The sequence below is a fragment of the Rhinichthys klamathensis genome, unplaced genomic scaffold, assembly GCF_029890125.1.
Source record: "Rhinichthys klamathensis goyatoka isolate OS25496 unplaced genomic scaffold, OSU_Roscu_1.1 h1tg000585l_1, whole genome shotgun sequence".
NCBI classification, from domain to species: Eukaryota; Metazoa; Chordata; class Actinopteri; order Cypriniformes; family Leuciscidae; genus Rhinichthys; species Rhinichthys klamathensis.
The window spans coordinates 1,684,112-1,703,272 of record NW_026607045.1 but is presented as its reverse complement, the minus strand read 5'-3'; the positions used below and the strand labels follow the sequence as shown (position 1 = coordinate 1,703,272).

At 37.8% G+C, this 19,161-nt stretch overlaps 1 protein-coding gene across 3 annotated transcripts in view; it reads left to right on the top strand.

Moving 5' to 3' along the window:
- Positions 1–19,161, top strand: part of robo3 (roundabout, axon guidance receptor, homolog 3 (Drosophila)) — an 89,147-nt gene that overhangs the window by 31,543 nt on the left and 38,443 nt on the right. For all 3 annotated transcript variants that reach the window (XM_056240162.1, XM_056240161.1, XM_056240159.1), the window contains exons 3-6: positions 10,647–10,804; positions 13,638–13,758; positions 13,849–13,987; positions 14,915–15,042. In XM_056240162.1, coding sequence (XP_056096137.1) covers positions 10,647–10,804; positions 13,638–13,758; positions 13,849–13,987; positions 14,915–15,042 — 546 coding nt within the window. The remainder of the gene's footprint in view (positions 1–10,646; positions 10,805–13,637; positions 13,759–13,848; positions 13,988–14,914; positions 15,043–19,161) is intronic.

Here is a 19,161-nt window from a genome sequence, read left to right as displayed (position 1 = left end):
AATCAGGGGATTTCCAGGGCATAGAGCGTTGGGGCCTCACACACAAATTATCCCTATATGCAGACGACATTCTGCTATATGTATCAGACCCACTAAGTTCTGTTCCCTCCATTCTCAATATCCTAAAACAATTCGGAAGCCTTTCTGGCTATAAAATCAATTTTGAAAAAAGCGAGATGTTTCCAGTCAATCAAGCAGCCACTTCAATCTCTGCATCACATTTCCAATTTAGAATTGTCAACAAGGGCTTTAAATATCTTGGGGTAGAGATTACTCCTGCTTTTTTGTCCCTCTTCACTAAGAATTTTAATATTTTGTTCGAAAAATGTAAAAAAGATATGGCTAGATGGATGAATCTTCCGCTGTCTCTAGCAGGCCGAGTTAATCTTTTTAAAATGGTCGTGTTAACAAAATTTCTTTACTTCTTCCAAAATATTCCCATCCTGATAAAAAAATCGTTTTTTCAGCTCATTAGAGAGTAGTATATCTTCCTTCATCTGGAACGGTAAACCACCCAGAATCAAAAGAAGCGCCCTCCAAAGACCTAAAAAGCTAGCTGGCCTAGCTCTACCTAATTTTATTTACTATTATTGGGCATGCAATATAAAGACAATGTTACACTGGATGGGAAGAGGGGGCTCCAGTGGGAGCGAGGCCTGGATGCAAATGGAGTTTGCCTCTAGCTCATTTGACCTAGGCTCCATGCTCTGTGCCCCTTCTCCTCCCCCTCGAAGCCAATTCTGCACTAACCCTCTGCACAATTCTGCACAATTCTGCACTTGGTCTCAATTTAGAAGACATTTTAAGTTGCAGACAATGTCGGTGCATTCTCCCATAAAGGAAAATTATAATTTCCCACCTTCTCTCTCAGACTCTACCTTTAGTACTTGGTCCTCGAAGGGTATTAAGTCTATTTCCAATCTGTATGTAGATGGCAAGTTTGGATCATTTGCCCAACTCTCTCAACTATTCGATTTACCCATGTCTCACTTCTTTAGATTTCTCCAAATTAAACACTTTGTCCAGAAAAGTATAACCTCCTTTCCAGATTTTCCAGCGAGCAATATAGTTGACTATATCCTTTCACTATCCCCATCACACAAAGGTTTAATCTCAAATCTCTATAATAGTATAGGCAATGTCTCCCCGCATTCTTTGCAGGAGGTCAAGAGACTTTGGGAGGACGATCTTGGGGAGGAATTTACAGACAATCATTGGAAGGCTGTACTTGATTCAGTTTATAAATCTTCTCCGTGTGCCAGACATAATGTGATACAACTTAAAATAGTTCTGAGAGCACACTTGACCAAGACAAGGCTGGTGAAAATCTTCCCTGATATAGACCCTACGTGCCCTCGCTGTAAAGGCCAACCAGCGGATTACATACACATTAAGGATTAAGGTTTAGGATGTAATGCATTACATGTAATGTAACACATTAAGGTTAAGGATGTAATGCATTTCCTGAAGCTGGAGAAGATCAGGTATACCCTTACAGGCTCCTTGCAAACATTCAGGAAGGTTTGGAGCCCATTCTTAGAATACTATGAGAGCTTACAAACACCCTTAAATACGGATGAATAAGAAGTTATCCTCAAAGTGAAGCGGCAATATCCCCCCCCCCCCCCCCCCCCCCCGTTTTTTTTTTTTTTTTTTTTTTTTTTTATATAATTATTATTTATTTATTATGTATTTGACTGGACTTAAAGGGACAAACTGGGATGGTTGGGTGGGGTGGTTGGGAGGGTTGGGGTGGGGAGGTATCTTCATAAGAATTAATATTTGTATAACACAGCAACATTTGGTTGTATACATTCGGTCCAATATGTGTTGTAAAAAATGTTACATTGTTTAATATAAAATCAATAAAAAAAAATAAAAAAAAATAAACAATAACAAAAGAAGGAAAGAAAGGCAAATAGGGTTGGAATGATATCGAGGGCGAGTTAATTTTTATTTTTAGGTGAACAATCCCTTTAAAGATTTGTTAGGAAAGAGGTGAACATGTTTGTGTTTTGTGTGTGTGTCTGTGGTTTATCCTGAGTGGCAGGCCGTCACATGCTGGGAAAGGTGTGAAGATTAACCTCCCATCTAGCTTTAGACCAGAGAGCCTGCGATTGACTTGAGGATAGAGCGGAGTCTTGGAAATGGTCTTCCTAGGGTTTAGACACAAACGCACTCTAAAACAGTTTTCAAAAACTTTTCAACCATTTGAATATTCTTACAGAAACATTTTGCGAATCTTTATGCAGTGCGAGTGCATATTTGAAATGACTAGTTTGTTTCCCTCCCTGATGGCGTCTCTTCGTTAGTCTCTCCTCTGTGTAAAAGCACCTCTCTGTCATTTAAATGAGGCTGGCGTACCCTGATGTAGCTAGCATAGGCCGCTCCAGGCAGCTGCTGGTGGGACAGTGATTAACAGTGAATGGGGTGGAGGTTAGAGTCGACTCCTCTGGCTCTGTGCCTCTGGATCCTACTGTTGGTCAAACGCCCCCTTCCTCCTCCTCCTTTTCGGGATAATGACACCCACCTCCTGCACTGCACATGCGGCCTTGCCCATAAAGAATACTCATTTATAACTTCAATTTGTCGCCCTGACATGGCGAGGGGTAAAAGGTTTCGGGGAAGACCAGAAGGGCCTGTTTATGGGCAGTTAAGAGCCTTGAAATGATGTACCTCGGCAGCACGTCTCACACATCTCTCCGTCTCTCATTCACTCCCTCATATAGAATGCATATCATTTCATCAGGCTGGATAGGGGTGCTGGGGAGCGCTTTTGGGTCATAAAAAGATGAAATATCACTGTTATTTCTCGAGTCTTCACCGTGTCTGCCACCGCAACTAAGGGTTTACGAGCGTTATAAAGCTGACTTGTGTCTCTGAACATGCAGCCCAAGGATTGCATTGGTACAAATGTTTATTTACTTTTTAAATGTATTTATTTGCTTTTCTTTCTTACTTATTTATTTACTTGTTTTTGTATGTTTTTATAGCAGATATTATAAATTATATGTATTTAGTTATTTGTTTATTTGCAAACATTTTGCAATTGTTATTTATTTTTTATAAATGTGTATACATATATTTACTTATAATACTTGTTAAAAACATTCAAAACAAACAAATGCTTTATTTTTTGTTTTATTTACATATTATTTGCTTAAATGTTTATTAATATAGTTGCTTTTTTTTGCTGATCCTATTTGATGTAGATGTTTTTTTTAAACTACTTTAAAATTGTCAGAAATTGTTCATCAGTTTGGGTTGACCTTTGAAACCGCATAAAATTGTTAATTTTCACTTGTATTGTTTGTCCTGTACCTGAATATTAACACCAGCCTGGTGGTTCAGAGCGTTTCTCACACATGGAGGAAATTATTTTTCATGCATAGTCACCACATCAGTGCATCCAGATGCTTTTCATCAATCAGCTGTGAAAGAGAGAGACGAAGAGAGCGAGGGATCCCAGCTGTTGTGTTCTAACAGGACTCAGGTGATGGTTAAGCAGCAGAGACAGCATCTAAATGAACGTCGAGCCGAAGACAAACACGCACATGCTAATGCCACTGCAAACAAAAGCCGAAATAAACCGAAAAAAGTGAGTGTGGCGTACAAGCAGCGTTGATTTCCCACTGTCCCCAAGGCAATATCAGTCTGGGCTTCTGCCCTGAGCTCACACCGGGCTCATTACGTCTGGAGAGGCCTCTTTGATCCTATCGGGGTTTAGGATGATGAAACGTTGAAGGCAGCAGATCGCTGTGTGTGTGTGTGTGCGTAGAATAGTGTGTATTAGTGTGTGGTGCAGGGGATGTTAGCTGGTGGGGGTTGAAAAGAGGGACAGATGTCCAAGCTGCACGTGCCTCAAGCGTCATATCCAACCCCCCAACTCCCCTGTTACCTCTCCACCCCTCTTCGCTTCTGTCCCACCACCCCCCGACTTCTGTCAGGAGCTGGCCCAGCTCGTGGGTCCATCGACTGCAACAGATGTGTTCGGCACTGGGCCATACTGATGCTAACCTGACTGCAGAAGACCTCTGAAATCCAACCTCTTCCAAGCTGCTGTGGCATCTCATAGCCAGAAGATATGAAACCTGATCTAGATCCTCTTATCCTCTGAAGTGCCATTGATGGCAGAGAAGATTAGAGTTGAAATTCCTCAAAATGTCACAAGTTCTTTGAGTTCTTTTGCTTGCAGTTGTGGGCCAGCCCAGGCTGATATATTATTTCCAGCCATAACTGACTTCAGGGCAGAGGTTTAGCCGCATCTATCCAGAGATTTGGAGGAAGATATTGAGATGTCCTTTCATGTGGGCCAAAGACAGGTGTATTCAAGAGACGTACTCTTTCTCAAAGCTGCTGTAATTGTGTTGACTCCACAAGGGAACTCTTAGTGGCGGCCGCAAATCACTACAGAGAACAGAAGAGAATCACTCATACACCCAGACAGCTCAAGAGAAACCGCTTAAGCATCTATAACATTTTTGTTTGGTTGCACATGAGAGCATATTTCATGTGAGAAGGATATATTTTTTTGCGAATATCTTTGCGTATTACTACAATTTTCTGTAAAAAAAAATCTAAATTGTATGCACCAAATGCAGCATTTCGTCTTAATCTCTGTACACTACCAATCAAATGTTTGGGGTAATACTATTATTCAGGATTAAATTGATCAAACATGACATTGAAAACATTTACATTGTTCCAAGAGATTTCTATTTAAAGGGATACTCCACCCAAAAATGAAAATTCTGCCATCATTTACTCACCCTCAAGTTGTTGCAAACCTGTATGAGTTTCTTTCTTCTGCTGAACACAAAGGAAGATATTTTGAAGAACGATTGGAACTTTGGCACCATTGACTTCCGTAGTATTTTTTTTTTCTACTATGGAAGTCAATGGTGCCAAACAACCGTTTGGTTCCAATCGTTCTTCAAAATATCTTCCTTTGTGTTCAGCAGAAGAAAGAAACTCATACAGGTTTGCAACCACTTGAGGGTGAGTAAATGATGACAGAATTTTCGTTTTTGGGTGGAGTATCCCTTTAAAAAAAAAAAAAGAAGCATATATTCATCAAGGATTCCTGAATAAATGTATCACGGTTTCCACAAAAATGTAGCTATTTGGTTTTTTGAGCACCAAATCAGCATATTTAAAGGATTTCTGAAAAATCATGTAACACTGAAGAGTGGAGTAAAGACTGCTGGAAAATCAGCTTTATTAAAAGTTTATTTTATTGTACAGTATTTATTTAATTTATTCATTTTCTTAATTATGTATTTACATTGTTTTTGTTTGTTCTTGTTCAGCTTTCCTGTTACAGAATTGAATTATAATTTAAAATATTTTCATATAGAACAGATATTTTGAATTGCAATAATATATCACATTATAACAGTTTTACTGTATTTTTGATTTAATAAATGCAGACGTTGTGAGCATGAGACACTTCTTTCAAAAACAGTCCCTGAGGCCTTTTTAAGTGGTGGTGGGTGTCCGTATAAGTGGACGCTTTTTTTCCCTTTTCCTGCCTCAGGTCTGCCCTGGTCAGGGGTGGTCTGTTGTGGATAATTGGACGTCCAGGGGGCTGGAGGACAAATGTGACCATTTAAAGAAGATGAGAGAGTTGAGGAACCAGCGGACAGGCCTAAAGCTCTCCATATGTCCACACACGAAGATAATGATTAGCATCAATCAATCAGATAAATCAATAGCCTGATGGTCAGCTACCACCTGTTCATCTGATTGTGCATGCTAAGCTCACATAGTTTGGATTTTAAGCGATGGTGGGATATTAATTAAATGGTAAGAAATCTAAACATGTAAGATGCATCATTGGGCACCTGTACATCCCCAAATCAAATTTACATTGGAGGGAGCGGTGCAGATTTTTAATATCAAGGCACACGGATTAGAGCTTGTAAAACTGATATTGACACGGTTCATGATTTCCTGACCCGAATTTAATAAGATTAATACCTCACAACGATCATGCGCAGAGATTACATCCCATGTCTGCGCCGATGAAGCCGTCTTCAACATGTGTTTGTCTATTTGTATGTCTGAGCGTGTGACAGATCGCTTCACGCAGAGAGGACAGATTGACAGATGACCAACTCAAATGCCGAAAGCGCCTCTGCGAACATAAACCTTTCATCACTGAGAGAGAGCCATTTGTCATTTGAATATTAGATTTTATTCATGAGTGATCGTGTAAAGCATGCAAGCTTTCAGGGAACAACGTAACATGCTTTTGAGTGCCTGATCACGCTTGACGATAAACCTTTTCATTAGGCGTGAATGACTGTGGATGCATTTGTGTGTTTAGTCTAAACTTCTATTTAGAAAGCTGATGAAAGTATCGAACACCATAAAAACAACCGTTTAGAGCTGTCAAACTACTTTAAATGCAAACTGGTTGTAATGCTGAAAAAGACCTCAAACAGACCACCGGAGGACCCGTCTCGACTTTTTGAATTGATTTCGTAAAGCCTTTCACCTGCCGCTCAGTGACTCAAACAAACAGACTCATTACTGTATAGACAGCTGCATTGGTTGCAAGTGAAAGCCCCCAGCAGAGTCGTATGCTGTTGGTTTTAAGGGATACCTTACAATGTCAGAGACCCGACTTTAAAATTAATGAAGGACCGGGGATGAAGAATTGATTTTTTCGAGGGGAAAGGTTGCGAGTCGGGGGATTCATTAGCCATGCCCCACAGAATGCAGCTATAGTGGCAGCCGAGGGAGGTAATTGAAGTGGACTGCGGGTAGGATTACACCGACTTTGTTTTCAGAGGAGATAGAAAGATGGAGAGAAGTAGAAAGAAGGGGGTTTCCCCCGAGGTCGACGTAAGGGGTTAAAGGTCATAGTCTTAATCCTTCATCCCCAGGGTTTATGGGTAATTGGCAGTCTAATCAGGGTTTATAGAAGCTCTCTTGGTCAGAGCTGGCCCAGGACTAGTTTAAAATTATACCCTTTCCCACCTGTTAGAGTCATTTCACCTATCTTAAGGTGTTGATTGTCAAGATAGGAACAACAATAGAATTCTACAATAATAGAATTATAGACTTCTTGGTGATTTCTTGTTTACTGGAAGCCGTATTTGCAGCAAGAACGGGAAAGTCCAGGAGAACTTCATTTTCCCTCAGATTGGAGGGCGCCTCTCTCTGGATCTGTTGTTGGCTTGACAGGGCAACATTAGATTTACATAAGCCCAAGAGACTGTACTGTTCAATTCTGTTTATATGCGTGTGAGTGCTTGTGTGTTGAAATTAATTAGTTGAAAGCTCACATACAGTGTGTTTCAGGAGCGGTTCACAAGGTTAATTAAAGCTGCAGGTAGGGCTAGGGATTCAAGCTTGCCCAAATAGATTTGACTAACGCTCAGCACCCTGCTGGCTGAAATCCTGTCAAGCCATTTAAGACTTGGGAAGGGACACGCAGAACAGTTATTTTACCACGGTTAGAGTAAAGTAAGGGTATATATAATGTATAATACTTTTATATTTATTTATGTATTGTAAATTATATATACTCTCATTTTACTCTGACCATGGAAAAATAACTGTTATAAAATACTAGTATGTTTGATATATGAATTCAATTAATATTGAATTCATCTGATGTTTGGTCACATCGGCTGTTATTTTGTTGCCATCAGACAGAAAACACCAAATTGTGTGCAAATCTTTAAATAGTTCACTAAAATGTGATCGACACAACTAGCTTTGGTTTTTCGCTGTTTTAAAATGCGACATCTGTAGACATCCAATTATACTCATGTTTGTCAAGCAGGAATGCCTCCATTATTCACCATGACATCCTCATGAAGTGTAATGTATATTCAAGCTTGATGCCACTCCATCGCATACATTTGAAGGGAAGGAAATTAAAACTGCAGCAGCTGACAGCCATCCATTAGAGGGGCGCCCCAAATAGCTAACGCTAATATCTGCCTGTTCTGTTGTCCTGCTTTGGATTCATCAACAATATATTAATTCACACATGCTCGGAGAGCTTCATTCATCAAACCGAACTCTCCCGCCCTGTCGTAATGACATTGTAGTGACATTAACGCAGTAATTTAGACGTAATGGCCGTACATTATCCATCCTAAAGTCAAAGCATACACGCTGATTCACTTACTCTCACATAAACACATCCTATGCACCAATTATATATTACCCATAATTAATAGTCAGAGATTTAATTCCAGCTGGTGTCAGGCTGTTTTTTTATCCATCTGTGGCTTTTCAGTCTGTTTCGGCTATAATAAATCTTGCATTATATCGATCCATAGCACCTCTAAAGATTTGTGACTCTAATCTCGAGGACCCGCCGCAGAAACACTCCGGTTCCTCTGCTCATCAAGAGGTATTATAGACCTTGAGATAGCATCAAACTCTCACTGACACGCTCGCTGTGCTGAAGGACAGCCGGTGTCCCCAAGCTGCAAACCTTGACTGTGGCGCCGTCGATCTATTATGTGCATGACAATGATATATTTTTGCAGATATGACTAATGTCTTGCATTTAAGAGCATATTTATAACACTCATACGCATTTATCTTGAACTGCTAATGTATAATGGGATAATTTGAAGGACAGGGGGACTTAAAAAGTGTTGTTTAATATATATATAAATGTTATTTATGTTGACTTCAGTGGCTTTAAGTGTTACAAAGTGATTATTGTGAATTATTTTTTGCAGATATAAACCGCTTTTCAATGAATTCACACATGCTGAAGCTCTACCAAACCCAGTAGTGCTGTCTGGAATTGAGACCAATATAGAGTTTTGAGAGGATTATCGATGCCACCACTTGGACTGTTTTAATATGCAACATTTTTACACTATCATCGCTCTAGTCTCTATAATTAATTAATCATCATTGGGGCTTGATGTGCATATTGCGGTGTCAAAGCTCAGAAATCTGCCTTAATGTTAGGAAGTGTTCAAAAAGTTAGTGTTCAGCTGAAACAAAAAAAATGTTCTCTCAGCTCTCAAACTTTTTTGATTGTGTGATTTTGGGGAGACGTGTGAAGCGATCAGGCTGAGATAGAGGGTGAGGGAGCGCATGAACGAGATGGATGGGAAGAGAGAGAAATGAGTGCCTTTGGACTGTTATCAGACCTCTGTCAATTCGGTTGGATTACAGAATTTGGAAAGGTTCAGGTCAGTCAAGAGAAAAAGACAGATTTAGAAAGGAAGCAGATAGAAGAGACATTGTCTGAGAGAAAGCAAATTAGTCAGTTGAGTTGGGATAGAGATTCTTATTTGGGAAAGTATGTTTACAAAAACTAAGACCAGGTACCTGTATATCCTAGACTGGAGTTAATCTGAAATAAGAAATAATGAAATAAGAAACTGTCTATTAGAAAGGAACTCTTTAAAAAAAATGTGTACATCTGGGATAGATTCTGCATTGTTCGATTAAAAAATGCTTTGCATTTCTATTGGCCTTGTGCGCCCTTGGATAAATGGGCTGAGTTGTCAGTTAATGTACTTGAGAGGTTTTTGTATAACCTTAAATGGAGATGGGCGTGTCTTATGATAATTACCATCTGCTGGCACATGCTCCCCTCATTTACAATAATTCATCAACAAGGAATGAGCACAAATTTCTCCTGTTGTGAAGCTAACTGAAATTTTACACAAGAACTGTTTCTGTGTGAATAAGCAGCAAGCAATTATTGTTGAATGAGAAAAGGAAAGGTGAAATTGCTGTTTTATCAAGATAAGAAAAAAAAATACAATAGGATTTTGCAAGCAGAATTTCTTCAGGCACTATTTAGTGTCTGCTGCCTGTTTCAGTGTTCGAGTTCAGTCTGTTCCCTCTGGCGAAGCAAACTTTAAAATTCCCTCTATCACGCCTTGCCGACTAAAACAGGGTCCTATTTCAGTGGATTTATTTGCTGTCTGAGCTCTGGATATTGTGTTCTGAGTGAGAGAGCCATAGTTTGGTGCAATTTTGTATCTGATCCAGCGCAATATCGAAAGACTTCCACTTCATACACTCTATCTGAACTCAAACCTTTCGCTCTGGGGCACATACACCAATTGGAAACGTGCAGTTGATAGAGCACTGTCCAGATTAAAGTATTGGCAGTGCCGGCACTATGAAATCTGATAAATGGCAATAAAATGGAAATCCAGATTGAGAGAGGGGAACTGATATCATCAGCCTCTAAGGTGCAGGAAGGTCGATTGAAGGATATTTGTGCTTGTGTAACCCCCATTTGTGTTTAAATGTGCTTTGTTTTGTGTTTTGCACACAATTTCATTTTTGTCAGTTATATTTTTCGTTTTGTGACATTTTTTTTTGTCAGTATCAGTAACAAAACAAATGGTGGTTTTGCCCGTTTCTAACTGATTTAATTATTCATAGTCATGTGTTAGAGGAAACAATGCATTATTTATTAGGCCGACATGGACAGTGAGCAAATTAAGACCAGAGGGAGAGGGGGAACAGGACAACATTGCAAACAAATTAAACCAGAAAAAACTAACAAAGTGATTTCATAGCAATAAACTAATATCCCAAAATGCTGCTGCATAGCACAACAAATGCAGCTGTTTATGGAGTTAAAATATTGGTTGTGGTCATTTTCTGATTATTTTCATCTTTTCTCCCTGTTTCTTCAGTTCTCCGGGATGATTTCCGACAGACCCCCAGTGACGTGGTGGTGGCAGCAGGAGAGCCGGCAGTGATGGAGTGCATCCCTCCTCGAGGCCATCCAGAACCCACTATCTCCTGGAAGAGGAACAATGTGAAAGTGAACGACAAGGACGAGAGGATTACGGTGAATGTTCACTTTCTTTCTTTCTTTCTTACAGCACAGCTCTTTTCAACATTGATAATAATAAGGAAATGTTTCTTTAGCAGCAAATCAGCATATTAGAATGAATTCTGAAGGATCATGTGATTCTGAATACTGGAGTAATGGCTGCAGACACAGGATTAAATTACTTTTTAAAATGTATTGAAATAGAAAACAGTTATTTTAAATTGTATTAATTTTACATTACTGTTTTACTGTATTTTTGATCAAATAAAGGCAGCCTTGGTGAGCATTAGGGCTGCCTTCGACTAAAGATTTTTCTAGTCAACTAGTTGTCGTTCAGTCAACTAATCGCGTGTTTATATTAATAATCTATAAATCATAATAATGAGCCTTTAATGGCCTATATAATACATTGCCTTATACTCAAATACTCAAACACATGCATAAAGCTTGCCACAGCACACTGGCAAACTTAATGATTATGAATGGGAGACTGTCAAAACATTTTAAGGCGAGACACTACAGGTGAATAGGGTAATTTTTTTAACTAGCAGATATCACCATGAAACTTTCCCAGTTGATTACCTACATTAAGATGAGAAAAAAATGTATTACAAGTTTTCTGTAATTTAATGTTTAAATATGCAAATTAGGCATTGTCCAATTAAATATGCACAAATTTGCATATATTTCAAAAAATGAAATCTGAGTATTGGATAAAGCCAGGTTCAAAATAATTTTTTCATTGTGTTCACATATTAGATGGGAAAAAAATTACAGAGGGATTTATGGATATCTACTTTTGTTATCCTATAAATCAGAATATACTGTCAATAGCCTTAAAAAAATGATTTTTGCCATGTTTTTTGGAATAAAATGTTATATAAATCGGGCTAGGAATAATATATTTACAAATCCCTCTGTAAATGTCTTCATAATATAACTAGGTACAAGACTGGAAAGTTTGGTGTATATAGGTGCTACCGAAGTGGAGATTTCGGACTTTGAGTATGAGAGAAAGGTCATTTTGAGAAAACGGGCTTTAAAGATTTAGCATCAGGCAATGAGATTGCGCATTTGCGCCCTTTTACTTTCACGATTGGTTGCTGATAAAAAGGAAATGACCATATTTGGATCCGACAACATTGTACAGGAGAGAGAGAGCTTTCTAACAGTGTGTGTGATGACAGGGTGCAGATCGCGATAGCGGAGCAACGGATGATTTACAACGCCAACTTTTGATGAATTTATGAGAAATCTACAGACACAAACAGACAAAGTGTAGTAAAATAAAGACCTAAATATGTATTTCAGACTTTTTTTCACCACAAGTCTGAAAGAAGACATGTTTTTGAAGACAAATATCCCGAAATCTCAAAATTGACCAGTGAAAAAAAAACGATGTTTTTGCCTGCCGTGTCTCGCCTTAATAATTTATTGATAATGTTTTCTGTTTTCAGCTGCAGAGATTAAGTCGGCAAGGCTGACTCGTCATCTCCGCAGTTGTGGACACACCTATATACACGTTTCATACGGATTACATAATCTGAGAATATTTATTTTCCATTTGAATTGGACCATTTAAAAGTAGACATTTCAAGCTTTCTATAGATATATTTCTCATGTCTGTGAGGCAAGTATACACTGAGTTTCCGTTCACTGAGACCGGGACTGCAGAAAACGCATCCTGATTGTTTTCATCATTTTACAAAAGCACAACATTTTGTTGTTATTGTGAGTTTACAGAAATAAAAGTAGACCCTTTACTGTTTGCATTACTCTTATCTGTATGACCTTTGTATGTATTTTAAGTTAAATGCAAGTGATCGTGCCGGCGCCTGTATGTCATGCAGTTAGCGCGCTCTCCACACAAACACTTGAATATGCGCCTAATATCACACATTTATCTAGGTTAACATTAGAGCGAGAGCGGACGTGTTAAGTTGCTACTACTTACATTTTTCAAGTGATAAGCCATATTTGAGGTCGATGAATGATAGGCGAATGTTTGGATTTCCTGCCGTTAACGATCTGTCCCTCACGGACTGTGTGATTTCGAGGTTTTTTTCTGCTACTAACCGACTAATAAAATTTTGGTCGACCAAACCTCTTCTAGTTGACTAACGGTAAGTTGACTATAATGGGGGGCAGCCCTAGAAAGCATATGAGATTTCTTTCAAAACAATAAAAAATATTACCAACCTCAAATCAATGGTAATGCACATTTTTCCATATACTATATGTATAATATAAACAATATTTGTTTTTATACATTCATTTTCATTTTCTTATTAACTCTAGAGTTAATTTCAATTTTAGTGCACTTTATTTAAATTTCTTTCCATATTATATTGCCAAAGCATTCAAACAGATTGATTTTGAAAAGCATTTGTGAAGATTTCAAGATATTCACAGATGACATTGCTCTTAATAACTCACACAAACAGCCAACAAATAGAAATGTATCTTTTTTTATCTCTCTCTCTATCTCTCTCTCTATCTCTCTCTCTCTCTGTTCTCTCAACATTACAACACTGACCTTTTGTTTGTCTGTCTCTCTCTTACAGTCGTTCCTATGACTCTCCTATCAACCACTTGACTAAATGGGCTATTACAGCACTTTTACTAAATGTATCAGTTTGGCCGTCCTCTCTGTGTCAAGTGTTTCAAAAACAATCAAACTCGCTTTGCTGTAGTATTTATGGTTTTTCAGTGTCCAGAAACCATGTTCATAAAACATCACAGCATGTTTGGCTTCCAATGGGGACCAACTCAGTTTTTAGTGTCTTTTTCCCTTAGATGTTTTATAAATGCATACCCCTGACAGATCTTAGTGTGCTTTTCCTTACAGATCCGTGGAGGGAAGCTGATGATATCCAACACACGGAAGAGCGATGCAGGAATGTATGTGTGTGTCGGCACTAATATGGTTGGAGAGAAGGACAGCGACCCTGCTGAGCTTGTAGTGTTTGGTAGGTTTGTAGTTCTACTATTTTTTTCTCTATCTTTCATTTACTCTCTCTCCCTTATACTGATTTCTTTGGAATCTCTTTCTCCTGTAGAGCGGCCCATGTTTGTACGCAGACCTGTAAATCAGGTGGTCCTCGCTGATGACACCGTGGATTTCCAGTGTGAGGTTCAGGGAGACCCCACTCCCACCATACGCTGGAAGAAAGAGGAAGGAGAACTGCCTCGGGGAAGGTGAGACTTAAATGCATGCATTAGCAAAATTATAAAAGATGATTATGATTAATGGATAATTTTTTTTTAAATGAATTAATAATTATTTTATATTCTAATATAATTTAATGAATAATAATAATAAACAGACATTTTTAACAACAATAGTACACATTTAATAAAAAATACATTACATACATACATACATACATACATAATGTATATATATATGATATGATTAAAATTATACTTATATATTCAATAACTTATTATTATTAGTGGTAGTGGTAGTAGTAAATTTGTATTATTATAAAAAATGTATTAAATTATCATTAAATGTATTTTTATTAGGTCTGTGCAACAATTTATCGCACCCAAAATAAAAGTTTGTGTTTACATAATATATATATATATATGTATATGTGTGTGTGTGTGTATATTGTGTATAATTATGTTGTATATATAAATACACACTTATGCATGTATATACTGTATATATACTTATACATCATTTATATTATATATAAATATTTAATATATATAAATAACACATTTTTTTCTTAAATATATACATGCATGTGTGTGTATTTATATATACAAAATAATTATACACAGTACACACACACATATTATGTAAACACAAACTTTTATTTTGGATGCGATTAATCGCGATTAACTGTTGCACAGCCCTTATTTTTATATTGTTTCACACTTTATAATTATTCTGGCAAATTCTGCAATTGAAATATATATATTCAAAACTCATTGAACACTGTTAGCAGCAGATGTTAATCACACTGAAGCGTAACAGTGTTCAAATCCACTGTAGCGAAACATTGCTGATACAGCTGGCAGAGAACAGTGGGTCTCAGTTTATAGACAAAAATTAGAGGGTAACTCTATTGTGTGTGTGTGTGTGTGTGTGTGTGTGTGTGTGTTTCCGGGCAGGTTTGAGATTCGTGTCGACAACAGCCTGCGTCTTACTCAGGTGAAGGCTGAAGATGAAGGCTCGTACACCTGTTTATCTGAGAACAGCGTGGGCAAAGCCGAAGCATCCGGAACACTTCAGGTCCACGGTGAGTTACAACAACTCTGCAGATGCACAAATGCTGCTTAGCTCAGTAACTCTCTCTCTCTCAAACACACACGCATACACGTACACACAGCAGCACATCTGACGGATTTGACAATAATTCTATTATATTCTTCCCTCTGACTTTAGCCTCTTTCTCTCACACACTCAACCAAGTCTGAATTGTATTAACCGGAGCCCGCACACTCACACACACACGTGCTGGCCTTGCATTTTGCTGATTACAGGAGTGAAGTATGGCAACAGCCATTTATTTAAAGCTGCCAGATGCAATTAACATAATTCCATCTGGTTAGAGGCACATCTTGCTTCATAAAACATGACTGTGGGCTTGGGAACATGCACGCATTAAGAATATTCAACACACTTAATAGATGTTTATAGCAGCACACTTGCTGTGAATGATTTAACCTGACAGCTGATGGAAGATGATTCAAAGTGTGAGTGAAGCTGAAATATTATTAGTACAGCTTTATATATATATTAATATATTGAAATATTTTTAAGTATCAAGATTTCCATTACATTCCAAAAGTGTTTCATAAACCACGTTATGAGTGTTGTCATGGGAACTAATATTTTTGTGAGTCTAAGGATGCCAACAGCTCAGAGTCATCTTGTAATTATGGTAATTCCAACATGACATGAACGAAACATTAATTTAGAGTTTTTCTCATCACTTTCTCCTCATCACCTCTTCTTTCTGTTACTGCCGCCCATTGTTGTTTCATGCCACTTGTTTCATTAATCACTCAGAATTTTTTTTTTACGTTCATGTTCTAAATACAAAATAAAATTCCAACTTTCCAATCCACTCATCTCATTTTTATCCATTTTTTTTTGTCTCTCTCCATCCTCACCTCCATTATAGTGGGCCCATCTCGTAAGTACCATTCCATTTCATTTCTCTGCATGCGTGTGGGTGTGATTCACATGTTTTGGAGGCTGTGATTGGTCATGTCAGGGTTAAGACCCTGTGACCATTCACTTCTGCATACTTGCTTCTCCCTTTAAGGGATAGTTCACAAATATGAAAATTCTGTCATTTTTTCACCCTCATGTAATTTAAAACCTATATGGCGTTCCTTCTTCTGCGGAACTGTATTTCAAAGAATGTTTCAACCGTTTTTGTCAGTAAAAGTCAATGGGGTCCAAAATAACACTGAACCCAAATGACTTTTTTTTTTTTTGGACATTCTTTTTTTTAAATATCTTCTTTTGTGTTTCACAGAACAAAGGAAGTCAAACTGGTTTGGAATTATTTTTGGATGAACTATCCCTCTACATACAGAAGTAATGAGTGACTATTCTAGTCCAGCTCATTATTTCTGATATGCAGAGCAGTAACACTGGGTTTTACTGTTAAAACCGACATCGAAAATGCAGGTATTTGAACTTCAGGGGCTTTTTGAAGTGTTGGATGCTCTGGATGTCCTTTACTGAGGAGAATTAGAAAGGGTCATTATCTAGCCCAGCACACGAGTGACCTCTGTGAGAATAGCGCGATCACATTACAGAGACACTGAAAGAGAGGAGCTTTGCTCTGGTGCTTGACCATTACTGCTGCAATGCCCATAGTAAATCAGGGGATGTGAGTTCTAGAAGATCTGAGTGATTTGGAACTGATTTTCAGTTTTGTGCAGTGTGGCCCAGTCAGTCAGCTAGAACAACTCCATATTGTCAGCAGAAACCACTTGGTTTTGGCTTTGAAACCCTGCGGAGTCACCAAGCCTACAATCGTTTTACCCTTAAAAGTGTTCATAAATAGCATAAAATAAATACTCGCACTTTTGCTTTTTTTAAGAACTGGAATTTTATACCACTTGCTTTGTTTTTCTTTCAAGAACTGTATTTAACTTAAGGCACAATGAGTACATGTGACCAAGTAATTTCCAGATACGTTATTTCTGTCAAGGAAAACAAGTGGAAGGACTATATGCATAGACTATATCTGATGCTGACGGAGCACTTCAGTGATTGCCAAACAGACAGACAGACAGAATAAAAGAAAGAACATGTTTTTCAGAGGGAAGCAAGGGTGTTCTGCTCCATTTTAAGGGGGTAAAAAGAAATCCCTGCAGGGTGGTAGTTTTCATTCAACCCAACATGGGTCTTTGGTGCTTTTATTTTCTCCTTTGTTAAATGTGTCTTGGATGAGATGTATTTAATTGAAAGTTTGGGAGTACTTTCAGAGCGACTCAAACTGTTTTTGTTGTAATTTTTAGCCTAACAAATCTTCTGTTCCAAGATCTATTGAGCTGCTCACCTAGGCAATATTTTAAGTCAATGTCAGAGTTATTGCAAACAGTACCTAAAGGAAGATTTTATCACTCAGATGTTTGTCATCAGGGGAAATCTCAGTTATTTTCACCTCTATGAAGATTTTGGGAAGAATTTGATAAATTAAAATGTTCTAACCTTTTCAAAAACTTTTTTGGAGGACAAATCAAATGCACAAATCTCAATTTGTTGAGATACAAGTTAAATATTAAAGTGTTTTGTTCACAATCTAAGCAGTATCTCACATATCCTTCATGTACACTATACCATTCATGTTTTGGGTCGTAAGATTTTTTTAATTGTTTTTGAAGTAAGTCTTTTAATAAATAAAAATTAAATAAAAAAACAAAAACTGACCCCAAACTTCTGGATGATAGTGTACACGGCAATCCCAACATGCTACTGTTAGACTATTGCAATCATCTTGTTGTTCACAGTCTTAAAAAGTAGATTTTGGGATTTGCAACAGGGCTATAAAATGAACTTGGTTTTAGACTTCTAAGCTAGATAAGTGTGTCAGAACTCTCTGTATTCAGTGGAAAAGCCAGACGTTTAATACACACTGGCTTAGATTAGTCAGACTTTGTGCAAGGGAGAAACAGGAATAGATTCTGTCTTCTTTCTGCTAAAGATGACGGTTTGGTTTCATAATTTAGCATGTTTTCAACATCATGAAATGGTCCATGGCATTTTCCTCAACTGCCCTCTTCATTAGCATGTCTAAGAGCTGAGTCAATAAATATGAAATAAATCCATGTAGCAGCGATTTACATCAGATAAATCCTGCTGCACTGGGGCGCCTCTCCAACGGTGCTCATTTTAAGCTGTCCTAAAAAAAAGTGTTTCCTATTTCAAACTCTGACAGGACTGATCTTAGCCCATGCATATTACTGTATCCTCAAGGGGGGGCATTTAAAAAAGCACAAGCTCTCTTAGAAACCACATTTATGCAGATTACGCTCTCATTTTGATTATGCAGTAAATATACAGCTTATGAATTTGGCAGGTGTTGCTGGACAGAAAAGGCTGCTCAGCTAGGCATTGTAAACATATGCCCTGTATTGGTGTAGATAACCTGCAATGCTGGAAAGCATTTAATCGGTTACACTCTAAAGACTGTATTAATTGCATGTAGGGGGTTTTAATTGCGGCGCTGAGCACTGAAGCATGAACCTTCCCCACTTTTTGTCTGCATAACTGTTCAACGCTGACAACTGCCTGTCATTTCGAGTCCCTCTGGGGATAGACACGGTGTTTGAAGACATGTTTTGTTGGCGGTCTATGTGCATACGAGTTTGTGCCTGTGTATTCACTAACCACTAACTCTCCCAGAGGGAGCATGTAGGTGTTGGATCCTTGCACGTGTTTTGGGCAGTCTTGGGAGGACACAAAGTTCAGCACTTTTGTTTAGTCTATTTGGGTGGGTGACACTTTTGACCTGTCACTAACCAGCCAGCCAGCCTGGCACCTTCACAGCTCTGTCTACTGCTATTCCATCAAATACACCATCTGTGATATTTCAAGGAAAAAATCTCCAGAAAGACTTATAGATATCTTAACAGATGGCATTCTATCTATAACTTGGAATAGCTGTAGTTGATTTTATGGCTGAGCAGTTATGTTTAACTTTAGAAGTGAAATTAATGTGTATCCTATACATTATTATTATTAATAATAATACATTTAAGATTATATAATTATTTATTAATATTTATGATGTATTATTATTATTATTAGTAGTAGTATATTATCAAATATAAAGATGTTTTTAATGTTATTATTTGTACCATTTATTTTATATATATATATATATATATATATA